The sequence below is a fragment of the Paroedura picta genome, chromosome 9 (genome assembly GCF_049243985.1).
Source record: "Paroedura picta isolate Pp20150507F chromosome 9, Ppicta_v3.0, whole genome shotgun sequence".
NCBI classification, from domain to species: Eukaryota; Metazoa; Chordata; class Lepidosauria; order Squamata; family Gekkonidae; genus Paroedura; species Paroedura picta.
In genome coordinates this window covers 56647-72341 of record NC_135377.1, presented here as the reverse complement: position 1 = coordinate 72341, position 15695 = coordinate 56647, and the positions used below count along the sequence as shown (strand labels likewise).

The 15695-nt window shown below is 47.9% G+C and overlaps 2 protein-coding genes across 13 annotated transcripts in view; one reads left to right on the top strand and one right to left on the bottom strand.

The window, feature by feature from the left end:
• The window catches only part of MAPK15 (mitogen-activated protein kinase 15), a 38647-nt gene extending 35864 nt beyond the window's left edge, over positions 1-2783 (top strand). For all 8 annotated transcript variants that reach the window (XM_077351240.1, XM_077351239.1, XM_077351235.1 and 5 more), the window contains one exon: positions 2255-2783. In XM_077351240.1, coding sequence (XP_077207355.1) covers positions 2255-2479 — 225 coding nt within the window. In that variant the 3' untranslated portion in view covers positions 2480-2783. The remainder of the gene's footprint in view (positions 1-2254) is intronic.
• A 6855-nt stretch (positions 2784-9638) lies between these two features.
• Positions 9639-15438, bottom strand: CCDC166 (coiled-coil domain containing 166). 5 transcript variants are annotated; one of them, XM_077351230.1, is made up of 3 exons: positions 15298-15406; positions 11716-11764; positions 9639-10900 (listed from the first exon to the last, which is right to left on the bottom strand). In XM_077351230.1, the coding sequence occupies exon 3, from the start codon at positions 10870-10872 to the stop codon at positions 9883-9885; it is 990 nt and encodes a 329-aa protein (XP_077207345.1). In that variant the 5' UTR covers positions 10873-10900; positions 11716-11764; positions 15298-15406; the 3' UTR covers positions 9639-9882. The 5 variants fall into 5 exon arrangements, with proteins under 5 accessions (XP_077207345.1, XP_077207347.1, XP_077207343.1 ...); XM_077351232.1 differs by having other exon boundaries at positions 15302-15402; XM_077351228.1 differs by lacking the exon at positions 11716-11764 and having other exon boundaries at positions 15298-15438.
• Positions 15439-15695: the final 257 nt, after the last annotated feature.

Sequence of the window (15695 nt, the reverse complement as noted above, 5' to 3'; positions counted from 1 at the left end):
CGGGACCTCTTTAAGGACTGGAAATGTCCCGGAGGACTGGAAGAGAGCAAATGTTATTCCGATCTTCAAAAAAGGGAGGAAGGATGACCCGGGAAACTACAGACAGTGAGTGTGACCTGTGTTGTGGGGAAGATAATGGAGCAGATATTAAAGGGAGCGATCTGCAAACATCTGGAGGACAGTTTGGTGATCCAAGGAAGTCAGCATGGATTTGTCTCCAACAGGTCCTGCCAGACCAACCTGGTTTCCTTTTCTGACCAAGTAACAGGTTTGCTGGATCGTGGAAATTCGGTTGATGTCATTTACTTGGATTTTAGTAAAGCTTTTGACAAGGTTCCCCATGATGTTCTGATGGAAAAGTTGAAGGACTGCAATCTGGATTTTCAGATAGTTAAGTGGATAGGGACTTGGTTAGAGAACCGCACTCAAAGAGTGGTTGTCAATGGTGTTTCATCAGACTAGAGAGAGGTGAGTAGCGGGGTACCTCAGGGCTTGGTGCTCAGCCCGGTACTTTTTAACATATTTATTAATGATCTAGATGAGGGGGTGGAGGGAGTATTCATCAGGTTTGCAGATGACACCAAATTGGGAGGACTGGCAAATACTCCGGAAGATAGAGACAGAGTTCAACGAGATCTGAACACAATGGAAAAATGGGCAAATGAGAACAAGATGCAATTTAATAAAGATAAGTGTATCTGGGTCATAAAAATGAAAAGCATGCCTACTGGATGGGGGATACACTTCTAGATAACACTGTGTGTGAACGAGACCTTGGGGTACTTGTGGATAGTAAACTAAACATGAGCAGGCAGTGTGATGCAGCGGTAAAAAAGGCGAATGCCATTTTGGGCTGTAACAACAGGGGCATCACATCAAAATCACAAGTTGTCATAGTCCCATTGTATACGGCACTGGTCAGACCACACCTGGAGTACTGTGTGCAGTTCTGGAGGCCTCACTTCAAGAAGGACGTAGATAAAATTGAAAGGGTACAGAGGAGAGCGACGAAGATGATCTGGGGCCAAGGGACCAAGCCATATGAAGATAGGTTGAGGGACTTGGGAATGTTCAGCCTGGAGAAAAGGAGGTTGAGAGGGGACATGATAGCCCTCTAAGTATTTGAAAGGTTGTCACTTGGAGGAGGGCTGGATGCTGTTTCCGTTTGCTGCAGAGGAGAGGACACGCAGTAATGGGTTTAAACTTCAAGTACAACGATATAGGCTAGATATCAGGAAAAAAATTTTTCACAGTCAGAGTAGTTCAGCAGTGGAATAGGCTGCCTAAGGAGGTGGTGAGCTCCCCCTCACTGGCAGTCTTCAAGCAAAGGTTGGATACACACTTTTCTTGGATGCTTTAGGATGCTTAGGGCTGATCCTGCGTTGAGCAGGGGGTTGGACTAGATGGCCTTTATGGCCCCTTCCAACTCTATGATTCTATGATTCTATCCCTAGCTAGTGTTTGTCTTGTGATCCTTCCTTGCATATCCAGGGAATTGCTAATTTCCACTGTGGGATGGGAGGTAAATTTCCTCCAGACCAGGCTGGATTCTGGAGGTTTTTGGTGGAGAGATCACATGGGTATAAAATTAGGGTCACTGTGGGGGGCAGGTAATTGTGAGTACCTGCATTGTGCAGGAGGTTCGACTAGAGCAGTGGTCCCCAACCCCCGGTTCAGGGACCAGTGCCAGTCCGTGGATCAGTCGGTACCAGGCCGCGGCTTGTCCTCCTCCCCGGCTGCTGCCTCGCAGGCTGCCCTGCCACTCTGCTGCTGGCTCACCTTTGGTGCTCTCCAGTGGCCACCATGACTGGGGCTCCCCCTTGGAATGGCACTGCGCAGCTGCTGCTGGAAGCCCCCCCCCAGTGGACGGCAGGAAGTCAGGGGCGCTGGCGGGAAAGCAAGTGGAGCAGGGCTTGGGTGGCAGAGAAGTCCCTCGGCAAAAGACTACCCCCCCCCCCGGGCCTCAGTAAAATTGTCAAGTGTTGACTGGTCCCCGGTGATAAAAAGTTGGGGACCATTGGATTAGAGGTCCCTTCCAACTCTATGATTCCAATTCTCCAGACTTTTGGGCTTTTCCCAGAGGAAACACAGATGAACTGTGGATTTCCTCTGCTGGAGCCATCTGGTTAGCCTCCTCCTCGCTGCCCAATTCTGTACTTACTGCAGCTGCCACCCCCCTCCCTCCCCCCAGTCTCTTGGTCCTGTGCTGCATAGCCCGGGGGTGCTATCATAGTTCTGTTTCTTTCTAATGCAGAATACAAAGTCTTCTGAGGCTCACAGCAGGGAAGTCCATCCTGTTCCAAAGCCCAGTCGAAAGATGTTCCGGGTCACAGCAAACATGGGAGCAGCTGGTGATGCCCGGGCCTGCCTCGGCAGTTACTCCCAGTCCTATGGGACCATTTGCAAGTCTGCCCTTCAGAGCCTTCCTGTGCCAAACTCCTGCCTTCAGGCTCCAGCCCCAAGTGGGCAGAAGCGCTGACAGGTTCAGTCCCAGGATACAGAGCTGGGCACAGAACACACATTTGCCACCCTCTCGTGGAGGAAAGAGGACCAGAGCCTACCGTTGGAACTCATCTGCTCTGCTCATCTGCTCCAGGCCACTCTGTCAAGAGTTGCATTAACAAAAGACAAAGAAGGGAAAAAGACAGCTTCTTGGAGGCTTCTGGCTCCTTTTCATGGCTGAATAAGCCAGAATGCATGCACCTGCATCAGATGAGTCTTTCTCGCTCTTCCTTTGGTTTACTTCTGTAAGGATCTCAATAAAGGGCCCTTTCACAAAGAAACATTTAGGTTTTCTGCTGCAGAGAGCATCAGTCAATAAATAGTCAGGATTTGACTTCTCTCCATTATCAGTTGCGACTAGGCTGGCTTTGTCTTTGTAGATGCTCAGGTTTGGTGAGGGGAATGAAGCAGTGGCTGTATCCTCATGTCTGAGGAACTGCTTTATGAGTCACTGGCAGAGCCCCAGGACAGCCAGTGCTGAGACAGAACTAGATCGGTTAACACTGGATTTGACATCATAAGGTTTCCTGAGATGTATTCGCTGCTGTGGCCATCTTCCTACCTCTTCTTTTTTGCCCCGCGTAAGGACACATGTCCAACTAGCTCCTCTCTCTTGCCCAACCTTGCCTATCTCAACTGGTAGTGGCTCCTCTAAGGGTGCAGGTGAGATCAGAGTTGTGACATGTTTCACGGGAGATCTGAGGGTAGAGCCTGATGGGCCATGTGGCACCAAGACCTGTGTCTGACACAAGACCTGTGTTGTGGTGGACAGGGAGTGAATGGCACAGACAGAGAATACCTTGGCACCACCTTCACTTTGAGATTTACTCCTGAGTAGGAGATTGTGGAGACAACAGTTTTTCTTGTTGCTAAACTCATTGATTTCAAAACCAAATCAGTCCAGTGGCACCTTTAAGACCAACAAAAATTTATTCACGGCACGAGCTTTCGAGTACAAGCACAGTTCTTTAGTCTGAGGAAGAGTGCTTGCACTCGAAAGCTCACGCCTTGAATAAATCTTTGTTGGTCTCAAAGGTGCCACTGGACTCTGATTTTGTTTTGTTGTGCTGCTTCAGCCCAACACAGCTACCCCCTTGAATCAATTTAGCATTGATTTCAGTTAAATTGAAAGAGTAACTATGCTTCAGATTGCACTATAAGTCACTGAAATGTGATCAGAGCCCAAGAACTGGCAGTCCCCACTTTGTCTATTGTGCCTTCCTCCCCTCCTCCTCCCAGGATCAGCAATAAAAAGCATGTTGCTTGTTGAGGCATAGTCCCACGCTGTGGGGAAAATAAGTGGGCCCTCCAGTCCAGCCTCCCAGAACAGAAGCACAGATGAGTTGGCGGTGGCCATAACCCTCACACCCTAGATATGTTTTTTAAAAAGTCCCACTTGGCTTTTTGAGCATTGAGTCTACATTCCATGAAAGTTCAGAGGTGCCTCTGAAGGAAACACACAGGAGTCCTTGGTTTTCCGGTAACTGAACTCAGTACTTTGGTACCCAGCCAGATGGAGAAGGTAAGCTGAAATGGACTGAGCTTGGAGCCCTTGATAGTGCTGCCTCTCTCTTTCAGACCTAAGGAGCATGTCCTTCCTATCTGTGGAGAAAAGCCCCCAGTATTTCAGTCATTGGCACCTCATGGTTTTTATGAACTGGGATCCATCTTCTGGCTTGGAAGAAACCAGGAAGTGAGCCAGCAAGCTCCAAGCAAGCACTTTGGGGGCTTTTGTTTTTCAGGGTGATGTTCCGGAAGTCTTACTGCTGCTTTCCTTCTTCTCCCCAGAGGGACTTGAAAAGGGTAGGAGCAGTAGTATCTCTCAAGGAAGGGGTGAAAATAGAGACCAACTCTGCCACTCCCTCGCATTCCTGGTGAATGCCAGAGGTCTTGGTAGCCTATGGGCTGAATAGATCAGTTGCCCTAAAAGAAGGCCTATGGGGAACCCTGTTGTGCATCTGTCTCTTATCTCCTTCAGCGGCTCTCCAATGATGCTGGGGGGCAACAGCCTTCACTTGCTTCTCCTCTTGGCTAGGAGCCAGGGCTTTTGAAGGGCTTCTATTGAAGTCCAGTGCCTTCCATGTGGGATAGGCTGTTGGCACTAGCTGCTGAGAGGAAATCCAAGGAGCAGCAGTAGGGTGTCATGGCACATTTTGTTCAGGGCAAGCCTCCCCTCCCTAGGGTGAGAAAGCTTCAGCTGCAGTCCCTGGGGAGCTGGCTTTTTGTCTACAGATGAGCTCTAAGAGCTGGGAAGAGGGCATTGGCCAAGGGGCAGTAAGGGGCAGTTAAGTTCACACATTTATCTTTTCCTAAGGTGGTGGCTTGGTTTATATACAATATTTTCACATCTTGTATTTCTGCCCAATCAGAGCCACCTGCACCCCTGCATCAGTCTCTTGTGCACCTGCCAGGCCTTAGACAATTTTATTGATAGGAAGTTTTTGTCCTTAATGGTGATTATGGAACAGAAAAAGTCTCCACCACAAAGACTTGTCTTTTCATTCTAACATTTAGAGCCTCTTCTCTTCCCCCACATGCATCCTGCTGAGTTCTCTCAGCCCCACTATCTCACAAGATATCTGTTGTAGTGAGGCCATTTGCTGCCTAACCCACCTCAAAGGGTTTTTCTCTGGCACAGCACAGGAAGGAAGATGAAGTTGTAAGCCACTTTAGATACCCACTGAAAGCCAATTATAAATAAATTTAATGTTGGCTCCTTCCTGTAATTTGAGTCAAATGTGCTAGTGTTCCCCCCTTCAAGGATCGCTGCCTTGTTGTGGCAAGGGGGCTTGCGTAGCTCAGTGAAGCTATGAGCTATGCCGTGCAGGGCCACCCAAGACGGACAGGTCATAGCTGAGAGCTCTGACAAAAGGTGATCCACTGGAGAAGGAAATGGCAAACCACTCCAGTATCTTTGCCATGAAAACTCTATGGACAGTTCCAATAGGCATAACGATATGACGCTGGAAGATGAGCCCCTCAGGTCGGAAGGTGTCCAATATGCTACTGGGGATGAGCAGACGGCTAGTACGAGTAGCGCCAGAATGAATGAAGTGGCTGGGCCAAAGCCGAAAGGACGCTCAGTTGTGGAAGTAACTGGTGGCGAAAAGACAGTCCGATGCTGTAAAGATTTTTATTCCATAGGAACCTGGAACGTCAGATCCATGAATCAAGGCAAGCTGGACGTGGTTAAACAAGAAATGAGAAGACTGAACATCGACATTTTAGGAATCAGTGAACTAAAATGGACAGGAATGGGTGAATTTAATTCAGATGACCATCAGGTATACTACTGTGGACAAGAATCTCGCAGAAGAAATGGAGTAGCCTTCATAATCAATAAGAGAGTAGGAAAAGCAGTCTTGGGATACAATCCCCAAAATGACAGAATGATCTCAGTTCGAATCCAAGGCAAACCATTCAACATCACAGTGATCCAGGTCTATGCCCCAACCACTGCTGCTGAAGAGGATGAAGTTGATCAGTTCTATGAAGCCCTACAACACCTTATAGAAGCAACGCCAAAAAATGATGTGCTTATCATCATGGGGGATTGGAATGCTAAAGTAGGAAGCCAAAAGATAACTGGGATAACAGGCAAGTTTGGCCTTGGAGTACAAAATGAAGCAGGGCACAGGCTGGTAGAATTTTGTCAAGAGAATACAATGGTCATAGCAAACACTCTTTTCCAACAACCCAAGAGACGACTCTACACATGGACATCACCAGACGGTCAACACAGAAATCAGATTGACTATGTACTCTGCAGCCAAAGATGGAAAAGTTCTATACAGGCAATAAAAACAAGACCAGGAGCTGATTGTGGTTCAGATCATGAGCTTCTTGTTGCAAAATTTAGGCTTAAATTGAAGAAAGTAGGGAAAAGCACTAGGCCACTCAGGTACGAACTAAATCATATCCCCGACGAATATACAGTAGAGGTGACAAATAGATTTAAGGAATTAGATCTGATAGACAGAGTGCCTGAAGAACTATGGACGGAGGTTCGCGACATTGTACAAGAGGTAGCAACTAAAACCATCCCAAAGAAAAAGAAATGCAAGAAATCAAAATGGCTGTCTGAGGAAGCTTTACAAATAGCTAAGGAGAGAAGGGAAGTGAAAGGCAAGGGAGAAAGAGAAAGATACACCCAATTGAATGCAGAATTCCAGAGAAAAGCTAGAAGAGATAAGAATGCCTTCTTAAATGAACAGTGCAAACAAATAGAAGAAAACAATAGAATGGGGAGGACCAGAGATCTTTTCAAGAAAATTGGAGATATGAAGAGAACGTTTCATGCAAAGATGGGTATGATAAGGGACCAAAATGGTAGGGACCTCACAGAAGCAGAAGAGATTAAGCAAAGGTGGCAAAATTATACAGAAGAACTATACAAGAGCGAGCTTAACATCCCTGATGACCACAGTGGGGTAGTTACTGACCTGGAGCCAGACATCCTGGAATGTGAAGTCAAATGGGCCTTAGGAAGTCTGAGCAACAATAAAGCTAGTGGTGGTGACAGCATTCCAGTTGAACTATTCAAAATCTTAAAGGACGATGCAGTAAAAGTGCTACACTCAATATGCCAGCAAATTTGGAAAACTCAGCAATGGCCACAGGATTGGAAAAGGTCAGTTTACATTCCAATCCCAAAGAAGGGCAATGCCAAAGAATGTTCAAACTACCGCACCATTGCACTCATTTCTCATGCTAGCAAAGTTATGCTCAAAATCCTACAAGCTAGGCTCCAGCAATATGTGGACCGAGAACTTCCAGAAGTACAGGCAGGATTTCGAAGAGGTAGAGGAACTAGAGATCAAATTGCCAACATACGCTGGATCATGGAAAAAGCTAGGGAGTTCCAGAAGAACATCTACTTCTGCTTCATTGACTATGCTAAAGCCTTTGATTGTGTGGAGCACAACAAATTGTGGCAAGTTCTTAAAGAGATGGGAATACCAGAGCATCTTATTTGTCTCTTGAGAAATTTATATGCAGGTCAAGAAGCAACAGTGAGAACTGAACATGGAATCACGGATTGGTTCAAAATTGAGAAAGGAGTTCGGCAAGGCTGTATACTGTCGCCTTGCCTATTTAACTTGTATGCGGAGCACATCATGAGAAAGGCGGGATTAGAGGAGTCACAAATTGGGATCAAGATTGCAGGGAGAAATATCAACAACCTCAGATATGCAGATGATACCACTCTAATGGCTGAAAGTGAAGAGGAACTAAAGAGCCTGTTGATGCGGGTGAAGGAGGAGAGTGCAAAAGTTGGCTTGAAACTCAACATCAAGAAAACAAAGATCATGGCAGCCGGCCCTCTCAATTCCTGGCAAATAGATGGGGAAGAAATGGAGATAGTGACAGATTTTATTTTCCTCGGCTCCAAGATCACTGCAGATGGGGACTGCAGCAAAGAAATTAAAAGACGCTTGCTCCTAGGGAGGAAAGCTATGGCAAATCTAGACAGCATCCTAAAAAGCAGAGACATCACCCTACCAACAAAAGTGCGTTTAGTCAAGGCTATGGTATTCCCAGTTGCAATGTATGGCTGCGAAAGTTGGACCATAAGGAAGGCCGAGCGTCAAAGAATTGAGGCTTTTGAACTCTGGTGCTGGAGAAGACTCTTGCGAGTCCCTTGGACTGCAAGGCGAACAAACCGGTCAGTCCTAGAGGAGATCAGCCCTGACTGCTCTTTAGAAGGCCAGATCCTGAAGATGAAACTCAAATACTTTGGCCACCTCATGAGAAGGAAGGACTCCCTGGAGAAGAGCCTAATGCTGGGAGTGATCGAGGGCAAAAGAAGAAGGGGACGACAGAGAATGAGGTGGATGGATGGAGTCACTGAAGCAGTAGGTGCAAACTTAAAAGGACTCCAGGGAATGGTAGAGGACAGGAAGGCCTGGAGGATCATTGTCCATGGGGTCGCGATGGGTCGGACACGACTTCGCACATAACAACAAACAACAAGTGCTAGTGTTCAATGTGTTTGTAAACATTTATCTCAACTGCAGCCTTGTCTCCCTCCCCCTGTTTCACTCTCTCCCCATGGAGAGAAATGGGGGGCTGAGTTGCTCTGTGTCTAAGGGGAAGGGAACCCTGACAAGTGTCCCTGAGTGACCGTATGAATGTTATGGCTTTCATTACCAGCCATATGCTAACATGCTCTATCTCTGACCTTCCTGTCTTTGATCAATTCCACATTTCCAATTCCATGGATAACTGTTCTGCTCAGATGTCTGTCTAAAGAAATTCATTTTGTCGTGGAGGCCTGAAGGAGCATTTTAACAATCCCTCCCCAGCTGAAACCAGGTGTGTGTGTGTGGGGGGGGGGGTCAGTCCAATTGCTCTCCACACTCACTTCAGCTCACCTTCATACAAATGCAAATAAGTCTGGCTAAGAACAGTGTAAGGGCCAAACCTTCTCCACAAAATCAGGGCCCTTCCTCTCTGCCTTTATCTGCTTTAAACTGGCCACCTGCCTTCCCTACTGGTTTTGTATTGTTGGATCACAGTCCCCCCTTCTAAGCAGCAATCTGTTGCCAAACGCTTTCACCACTCTCTTCTCTTGTCCTGACCATGTGACAATTCCTCTTGGCGTTCTCATCTAGTGCAAACCACTCAGTCTTCAAAGACTTCTGTGGCTGTGACCACTCTCTTCATCTTCTGTTTTATCCCCATAGATACCTTAACTTCTCCAGCCTCATCACTCTCAGCCCATGGAAGGTGTTCTGCAGCCTCTAGCAATCCCACCCTGATGGTTGGAATTGCCTTCCAGGATCCCTGATTGAGGCCATCCCTCACTCAAAATACTAAATTTCAGCCCCTCTGAGAGGCATGAAGGCAGAATGCTTCCCATTTCTCCCTCCCTCCATTTGTCATTCTTTCCTCTGTGGTTTTCTGTCTCAGACTAATTGTCAGCACCTACTGTGTGGAAGGGCTAGCAAGCACTTGTGATGATGTTACTATGTTTTATTGTGTTGTTGCTGATTAAGTACTAGATATTGGTTAATTTGCAAGGGCATAGAGACTTTGCACTCCCCGATCTTATGTCTTTATTTAGTGCATTTATATCCTTTTCCAGGTTATCTGCTTGAGGCCTTTGTTATTTCAATCTGGTAAATTGCAGAATGTTATAACTGTGTAAGAAGTTTCCTTTATTTTCCTTTAATAAACACCCCTATCCTTGTATCTGTTTAATGTGAAGGCAGAAAAAGTAGGGAAAATGAGATGCCAGACATGTACAGGCTCCCATCCCACTGTCGGGGGAAGATTTTTCCTCTTCTTGGACTGTCTGTTTTCAAGTCCTGTGACCAGCTGTTTCTTACAGCCCTATTTTTTATGCAGAGACTGGTAGGTGTCTTATTGCTGCTGATCTTAGCAATCATAACCAGCATCATGCTCTCGTCCATCTGTGGAATGCTTGGAGGATCCTCCTAGTTCCTTTTCTGTGGGCAACTGAGCATTTATATCATGAGGGGACAGAGTCCTGTTCTTAGCTGTTGGGCTGCATCTAAAGCTGCTGCCAGGAGTGATGATCAGCCGAGCTCCACGCTGTCTTAGCCAATGGCGCATGCGTGCAAGGTCTTGGCTGTATTGATGCTCACGTAGAAGCTGCTGCTGCTGTTCTCTCAGCTGGATCATGAAGTCTTTCAAAACTTCAGCCCGTTTGATGAGGTTCAGCAGTTCATGGCGCAGTCGCCAGTTCTCTGCTTTCACTTGCTTGGTGTGCTGTATTAGACTGCGCACAGCTTCCTTCTCTGCCAGCTTGGCCAGAGCTTGGACTTTCTGTTGAGACTCCATCTCATATTCTGCCTTCTGTTGTAGGAATTGGCTCTTGACCTTGTGCATTTGCTCTGAATGCTGGATTTTCATGGCCAGAAGTTCCTTCTCCAATTCCCGGATCCGGCTCAGCTGCTCAACTTGTAGTTCTTTGAAGGGCTGTAGCTCTTCAACTTCTTTGTTCATGAGGGAGTACTTGGTCTCCATCTCAATGAGCTGGCTTTTTACCTCCTTCTCCTTGTCTGTGTATTGTGAGATCAGCTGTTCCTTTTGCTTGCGAACCTGTGCCAGATCTGAGCGATTCTGATCGTTGAGCGTAACAATGGCAGTCTGGCATCGGAGGGTACGCTTATTCAAGTAAGAGAGATAGGCCTTGTTGTTCTCCCGGATCTGCTGTGCTTCCTTGTCCAGGAACGCATTTTCCCCCTGAAAGTGCTTCACACGCTGTGTGTACGTCTCCACATGCTCTGTCAGGATGGCATATTCCTTCTGCAGGTACTGTTCCCGCTCACTGACATATGGTGCCATGGCAACATTTCCAGCCTTGCCTTTTTTGTCTTTTGACTTCTTTTTCTTGGGTGCCATGTTGTGTCAAGTAGTGAGTGCTTAGACACTGTCAAAATGGAATAGAATACAGTGTGACACAATGACTGTGTTATCTAGGGGGACATGGGGAAAGGAACTTCTGAGCGGGGAAACCTCCAGCACCCGTGGAGAAGAGGGTGATGACATAGAGCGCTTCCTCCTTCTCCTCCTCCTCATTACACCTTGTGGCCTGCCTAGCCCTTTGCGTGCATCCATCAACCTCAAGAAGCAGCATTTTGAGGGCTGTATCAGGAGGGCTGTTGGGGGGAGTGGGAAGTGGTGCCTATATAATGAAAAAACTGATTTGAATACACTCCAAGCAACTCATCAGAAAATAGAAAATGGTGATTGTGGTGATTAACCTGAGCATTTCAATCATGGGGACTATGTTCTGGGTATTCCACAGAATCAAGCTGCAGCTGACAAAAATGGAGGGGATTGGGGGAAAGAGCCATCAAGCACAGAGTACTCGAACTCCTGGTTTTGGATACAAATTAGTTTATCAGCAAAGAAAATCAGGGGAAGGAGCCTGCTCTTGGAAGAGGAGGTGAGCAGCCATCTTGGACATGTGAACAAAGCAATGAGATTTTGGAACCTCTTTAAATAAAGGTGGCTGCCCTGTATTTAACACCAGATAGGGCATGCTTAGCAGAGGGACATAAAGACTGTGTTTCCTCAAGTATCTTTTGGTCTCTTTTGCCTAATTCTCTGCTAAAGATCTGCTTTTAAAACCTTGTTCTTTTACTAAATCCTTTGTAAATTTGGAGTGGGCCATGGTTCTCTGATCCACGTAGAGCTCCCCCGCCTCAGAAACACCAACAGAAGTGCAAAGGGAAAACTCACCTGCCTGGCGTTGGCAACCGGCCAGATCATGGCAAGGCTGGAACTGGGCCTGCAAGGCAGAAACGGGCCAGTTCCAACACACTTTGTGGTAGCAGTGGGATAAGGACAGCAAAACCTGATTGGCCAGGATATTCGTGAATTTGCCACATGCACGCACAGGGAAAGCATTAGAAGTTTTGGGTTTTTCCCTTGGTTCAACTGGAGTATGGAGAGACTAGATTAGCTAGGATGGACTTCACAGAGCAAGTCAGAATAATGCATCTGACCAAGCAAAAGTTGCAGGAAGAATGCAAGGGACGGAATCTAGAGTATGAAAACAAGACTGTCGATGAGATGAAGGTTCTCCTGATAACCTGTGCTCAAGCAGGAAGGGCAGCTGCGTCCCAGCGCCCAAGCCTGCAGGATGAGCTCCGTCTCCAAAAACTAGAACTTGAGAAGCTACGTCTGCAAGCAGAGAAGGAGAGACAGGTCCATATAATAGAGCTCCAGAAGCTAATGATGCGAAAGAAAAGGGTGCAGCAGAAGAGGAAAATGCTGGAGAGAAAGGAGAAGTTGCGACCAGCAGAGGCATGAGCTTGAGATTCTGCGGCTACAAGCAGAGCAAAGCAGCAAAATGAAAATGACCCCAACTTTTCCTGTGACATGGATTCCTGTGGAAGGGAGGGGGCTGACAGACCTCACAGAAATGGGGGTTGGTGGTCACAGTATTCTGAAGAAATGATAACTTGCAGCCAAACCCCAGAAGGGGGGGTGGGGGTAGGCGGGAGTCTCTGCTGAGATCAGCTCTGCATCAGCCCAGGGGGAGGAAGTGGCTCAGGTTACCGCAGGAGAGAGGGCGGCCAAAGAGACCCAGGAGGGGGAGGGCCAGTCCATCTCAAACTCAGAGGGGGGAGGATGCAATTCCACCCACAACTTGCAGGAGGCTGAAAACCTGCCTTGCAAGGTAGGCCATCTGTCTCACCTTGGCGCAGCACAGGCTGAGGGGATAGAGGGAAGGGGGTGAGGATTCCATTGGAGTTCTTGAGGACAGCAGGGCTAGTGCTGGCTCAGAGGAGCAGCTAGCTAGAGACTTAGGGGAACTAGAGGTAGTCCTGGGAGAGGTACAGAGTGACCTAAGGCAGGACCCAGTTCAAGTAGCTGAGAATCAGGAAGTGGGATCTTCAGAGACTCTCTGAGCAGGTTGTCTGGAAGCAGGAAGGCCTGGGAGGCAGACAGACAGCCTGGTGTTCCTGAGAGGAAAGGGGAAAGAACCAAAGATGTTTCTGGGCGTAAGTGGAAACCTGGTCTTGAGAGGGAAATGGTAGTGCGGGACGTGACATGGAAGGAAGAAGGGAATATGCAGCCAGAGGGAACCTTAAGAGTTGTTCTGACTCACTTCCCTGAACCCCTCCAGGGGGAGAAGCTGGAATGGCCGGTGAGTGGGGTCAGTCCAGGACACAGAAAGGAACTTCTCAGTTGTACCTCAGGGGGAGGTGAGGTTCAGGAAGAAACCAGGGGAAATGGGTGGTTGGCAGCTGGAACTAGAGGAAGAGGCCAGAGTGAAATCTGTCTTCAACAGCTGGTTTGCCAGAAGTCACAATGGGGCCTTTTGTATGTAGGCACACAGATGCAAGTGTTCTACAACTGGCAATGGCCTTGTGGGATGGCAAGTGGGCCTTGGTAGTGGCTAACTGGGATTACATCAAGGCTTTTTGCAGGGACTGGGGTTTGCACTGGGAGCCTCTAGCAAGGGTGCTGGATGCCAACCAGGGGACTGGTCTCAGGGTCAAGCTGCGAAACTGGCAGTTTAGGAAGCCAGAGGTGGTCTTCTGGATGGGGCAACTCAGAGCAGTTTGGGGCTTCAACCAACCACCTCTATGCTGGCTACAGACCCGAAGACCCCAGACTCAACATTACAACGATGGTCCTGGAAGAAGAAGAAGAAGAAGAGTTGGTTCTTATATGCCGCTTTTCCCTACCCGAAGGAGGCTCAAAGCGGCTTACAGTCGCCTTCCCATTCCTCTCCCCACAACAGACACCCTGTGGGGTGGGTGAGGCTGAGAGAGCCCTGATATTACTGCTTGGTCAGAACAGTTTTATCAGTGCCGTGGCGAGCCCAAGGTCACCCAGCTGGTTGCATGTGGGGGAGCGCAAATCGAACCCGGCATGCCAGATTAGAAGTCCACACTCCTAACCACTACACCAAACTGGCTCACTATACCAAACTGGCTCTCACTACACCAAGACTGAAGAAATGGACCAGAGATGGGGATACATTGTGAGCTGCAACCAGATGGATTGCAAACTGACCTGGAGACTTGTAATGGACCATGCGTGGTGCGGGACTGAATGTACGTTCTGCATGTTGAAAATGTTATCTGGAGCATTTCTCACATTAGGTAAGAGATTCGCTATAGGACGTCCCCAGTCTTGAGAAGGGGGAGATGAGAAGGGGGAGATGTGATGAAATGAGAAGGGGGAGATGTGATGAAATGCCCCCTTGCTATTTCAAAAGGACAGTTTTTTTCCCTCTAGCCCCTGTCCAGCTTCCCCTTCACATGTTAATTGACCTGGCCAGGAAGGAGGTACCTGGAAGGGGGAGGGGGAAGAGCTTCTCCCCAGAATTCCTAGGTGAAGGGCTTCCTGTGGGAGGGAGCAGGAGAGTATATCTGATCCTGAGCACAGGAAGGAGGGGTCTTGGGCTTTTGGCTGGAGGTCGACTGCATTTCCTCACGTTTCCTTTGGTCTCTTTTGCCTCTGTGCTATGCTAAAGATCTGCTTTTTAAACTTTGTTCTTTTAATCTTTTAGAAATTGGATTGGAAGTGGGCCATGGTTCTCTGATCCACATAGAGTTCCCCTTCCTCGGGAACGCTAACGGAAGTGCAAAGGGAAAACCCAGAGGGGTGGGCCCCTGCAGTACCTCATTCCTCACAGTGCTCAGGAGCTGGGGCTGTGGAAGACCAGAGGCAAGGCCTCAGGTGTTTAAGGGGCAGCTAGGAGTCCTGGCTCCCCCAGCTGCGAACCTGTACTTTAGCTAGGTGGTGGCAGCGGTTACCCTGAGAGTTCATTTTACCACCCACCTGGGGTTGGCAACCAGCCGGATCAGGGGGTGGGCGAGGACAGAACTAGGCCTGCAAGGCAGAAGCAGTCCAGTTCCTCTACAAGAGGTATTGGAGTTCGCCATTTCCCTCCAGAATATCAAAGGTCTCTTACTGTGCAAAACACTGTTGCTGGATGGGGTTGAGAAAGTACCTTAAGTGCTCTGGAGCTGTAAAGTTTTAAACTGCTCAGATTTGTTACAGGTTTTCTCCACTGTCACTCCAACCGTTGTCCAAACGTTTTTTTGCTACCTTACAAAATCTTTGACCTAATTACAGAAACTTTAGTGGAAAATTCTCTCCTTCTGTCAGGAAGTCATTTGAATCCATCCTTATTTGGGACTGAATTATTCTAATAATTTCCTGCTCCCTGTAAAAGCACTGAATGCCCCTTAGTGTAAAGTAATGAAATAAGCAAATTCCCCCATAATGATCTGGCAATGCTCATGGAGATACACTAAGTAATTACATCTATCCCAACCCTCATCTCTGAAGATCTCTCACCAACCGTCTTCCTCAGTGCTCAGCCACCTGCCAACCTCTTCCCAGCAGGCTGGAGAGAATGCAGGAGAAACACATGGGGCTTTTTTTTAGAGCAACTGGCATGTTTGGAACGTTTCCTGTGTCCGTGGTGATGATGGAATGTCCTGACATCACAGGCTGTAGATAATCTAGCCAAGTCAATTGCTTTGAATGCTTTCACTGCGCTCACTCATGCGCGCGTGCACACACACACACACACACCACCAGTATCCTTCCCTGATTGGGCTAGAGCAGAATTCCAGGGTCAGTTGCACTGTCTTGCTGTAGGACACTGTGTCCCTTTCTGCATGCTGCTGCTTCTCAGCCAGGGTAGGGTGCTGTGCTTGGCATTGTGGACTCTTCAGGAAATCCTTTTCAGT

What these genes read in the sequence shown, in the direction of transcription:
- CCDC166 (XM_077351228.1), bottom strand. Translation starts at nt 10,872, where the DNA reads ATGGCACCCAAGAAAAAGAAGTCAAAAGACAAAAAAGGCAAGGCTGGA.